The sequence below is a fragment of the Trypanosoma theileri genome, assembly GCF_002087225.1.
Source record: "Trypanosoma theileri isolate Edinburgh chromosome Unknown TM35_Tth_83_V1, whole genome shotgun sequence".
In the NCBI taxonomy this organism is placed as follows: Eukaryota; Euglenozoa; class Kinetoplastea; order Trypanosomatida; family Trypanosomatidae; genus Trypanosoma; species Trypanosoma theileri.
Window position 1 is genome coordinate 13822 of NW_021639925.1, and position 3009 is coordinate 16830.

A 3009-nucleotide genomic window follows, 5' to 3' on the forward strand; every position below is an offset into this window, starting at 1 on the left:
GGCTATTACTTTACTTTCTTCAGTAATAGAGTATTGTATTTTATCACTTTGCTCATGCAAAACATTAAAACCTTCTTGTAACATACGAAATAGTTCATTTATTTCACTCCGTATAGTATGATGATCATTTCTGAGTTTCATCATTTCATCTTTTACAACAAAAAGTCGTTGACAATGCCGGCCACCTCAACGTGGTGCCAAGGTCCAGTACTTTGTATTGTCGAGGGAAGCCGGGGGCCAGCGACGTTTTTCTTTCGGAAGACTTGTTAGCGCTTAGGCTAAGGCGTTACACAACACCGGTATCAGCCGCGTCGTGCTGGGGCAGAAATTATCCAATAAGGTCCTGGGGCACGTGTCGACGTGCTATCAGTAGTATCACCCGCACCAGGTTGGTGGTGAAGTGGAGGAAACTCCCGGCCCTTTACTGCGAGGAATGCAGTGGTACTCAGCTGCACTTATCCAGGCCAAGGTGCTTGTTCTCCACAAAACCCTTGTTGAGGAGAATGTGACATTCTGCCTTCTAAGCGAGACGAAACTATCTTGTGCGAAAGTGTCGAGTTTCACAATCGCTGGTTACCAACATCATGGAGTGTCCTACCCCTCTAAGGGAGGCGGTGTTTCGATTATTGTGCGTGAAGATCTGCCAGTAGAAGTAGGACTCACCGTAGTTGCAAGCATTGAGCATGCTCATGCAACGATCCACATGTCAGAAGGTCTGGCGCTCACAGTGACGTCAGCATACTTCCCTCCGGGGAGAACATACACAACTTCGCAACTTGACACGCTTTTGACGACAAGCGGACCTCACCTCATTGGTGCAGATGCTAATGCGCATGCAATGGCATGGGATCGCGCGATCTCCACTGATACCCTTGGCGGTGTGCTAGTACAATGGTGCCTAGATAATGACTACGTTATATTCATAACACTGGAGATTGCACTCACACACACCACACGCCATGGCCCGTCCGCGCCAGATGCGACAATATCCCGAGAATGCCCTCTAGAGTCATGGACGGCATCCTTCTCCCCGGACAGCGGCCATTACATCATCCTCTTCGAAGTAGCAGTAGGGGATGATAATGAACCACTGCGGTTCCCTCGCCCTCGTGCGCCCATTTATGCATGGAAGAAAACGAAATGTTCTCGCTCTAGACAAATGTCAAACGCCCAGTGCAATAAATGTCTCAAAGAGAAAATGGGCGTTCACAAGAGAGAACGACTNCCCATTTATGCATGGAAGAAAGCGAAATGGTCTCGCTTTAGAGAAATGACAAACACACAGTGCAACAAACGCCTTAAAGAGAAAATAAGCATTCGCAAGAGAGAACGACTACTGACCTCCGCCATCCGTATCGCAACAGCTGCGGCGGTTCCCCGCGGGGGTTGAGATACTACCCCTTTTTGGACTCCAGAATTAGATGAAATCGAAGAGAAGATTCACAATTCTAAACCCTCTTTCTATCGAGACGGACTGGTAGTACGTAGAAGGGAAATGCCAAAACAAGCGTCCCATAAGAGATGGAAAACCCTCTGTAATAACATGGCCGTGGTAGACGGCTGCTGTTGGAACATTTTGAAGGGGATCTACGACCCACGCCCCCTCAGCACCCCGGCGATAAAGATTAATAATACGGCACTCACAGAAAATCAGAAAGCCAAGCACTTTATCCGTTTATATTCACGACGAGCTCAACGACACCCACATTCCTACCCTCCACCACCCATTCCAGTAACCGATACAGAATTCATCCCCATTACAACAGCAGAACTGGAACGGGCACAGCGTCTCCTTCCTGAAAGGACGGCCGCATGTCCAGATGGTATCTACGGCGAGGCACTCCAACAGTTGGGACCTCGTGCCAAAGCAGAGACTCTTGCTCTCTTCAACGAGAGCCTCCGTACGGGCGTTGGTCCAGTCTCTTGGAAAGTAGGCATTATTGTACCACTTCTTAAACCAGGGAAGAAAGCCACCGACTTGGATTCGTTCAGAGCAGTTACGCTCACTAGCTGTCTGTCCAAATTAATGGAGCGGATCATTGCGGCACGTATTAGAGATGTCATTGAAACCAAACTGACCCCGCAACAATCTGGATTTAGACCTGGTCACTCGACGTTAGATCAACTATTGCATCCACGCGCAGCCCTCACAAGACCCACCCTTGATTCGCGTACAGGTGCAGTATTCGTCGACTACGCCAAAGCTTTCGATACTGCAGACCACAATCGTATAGTTAGTGCGATGTGAGAAATGGATATCCCACCGCACATTATTCGATGGTCTGCATCTTTCCTGAAAGGATGCCAAGCCAAAGTACGCGTCAACAGTAAATCCTCTCCTTTAATGCTTTTCCACCGTGGCGTGCCACAAGGAACAGTCCTCGGCCCACTTATGTTCATTATCGTCATGAACACACTAAGCAAACGATTATCCCAAGTTCCCTTATTATTTCATGGATTTTTCGCCGATGATCTCACGCTAGCAGTACGACACGTCAACAGAGACATCATAAACAGTACGCTGCAACAAGGAATAAACACAGTGGACGAATAGTCCAAGAACTATTTTATGGACATTAATGTGGACAAGACGAAATACACACTTTTTGGTACCTCTGACCCGCATCCCTTTTTTCTTGAACTACGCGGTATCCCTGTAGGTCCGGAGAAAACACCTAAACTCTTAGGCATCACCTTCCAAAACCACCGAGGCATGTCTACCCATGTGGTTTAAACGAGACAACGCATGAATTTTAGATTACTACAACTTGCAGCAATCTCCTCCACCACATGGGGACCGAAGCGTGATGCCCTCCGAGCCTTCTACCTGACACTAGTTCAAGCCCAGACACTCTACGGTTTTGAGGTCTGGTATTGGGATGCGGCTCCCACATCACGCAAACCCCTCGATGCAGGTCAAAACAAAGCTTGCCGAACCATAGCAGGTATCCCCTATGGATGTCGCTCCGCCGACGCATTACGTGAAGCCCGTCTTCTCCCATTAGAGAT

General features: G+C 48.4%; 3 protein-coding genes across 3 annotated transcripts; all 3 read left to right on the plus strand.

Moving 5' to 3' along the window:
- Positions 1-433: 433 nt before the first annotated feature.
- Positions 434-1390, plus strand: TM35_000831020 (Tbingi protein; the record flags this gene model as incomplete). The annotated part of the gene is made up of 1 exon (XM_029031401.1): positions 434-1390. The coding sequence occupies one exon, from the start codon at positions 434-436 to the stop codon at positions 1388-1390; it is 957 nt and encodes a 318-aa protein (XP_028877299.1).
- Positions 1391-1495: 105 nt separating this feature from the next.
- TM35_000831030 (Tbingi protein) lies at positions 1496-2248 on the plus strand (the record flags this gene model as incomplete). The annotated part of the gene is made up of 1 exon (XM_029031402.1): positions 1496-2248. The coding sequence occupies one exon, from the start codon at positions 1496-1498 to the stop codon at positions 2246-2248; it is 753 nt and encodes a 250-aa protein (XP_028877300.1).
- Positions 2249-2251: 3 nt separating this feature from the next.
- On the plus strand, positions 2252-2554 carry TM35_000831040 (Tbingi protein; the record flags this gene model as incomplete). The annotated part of the gene is made up of 1 exon (XM_029031403.1): positions 2252-2554. The coding sequence occupies one exon, from the start codon at positions 2252-2254 to the stop codon at positions 2552-2554; it is 303 nt and encodes a 100-aa protein (XP_028877301.1).
- Between the last annotated feature and the right edge of the window lie 455 nt (positions 2555-3009).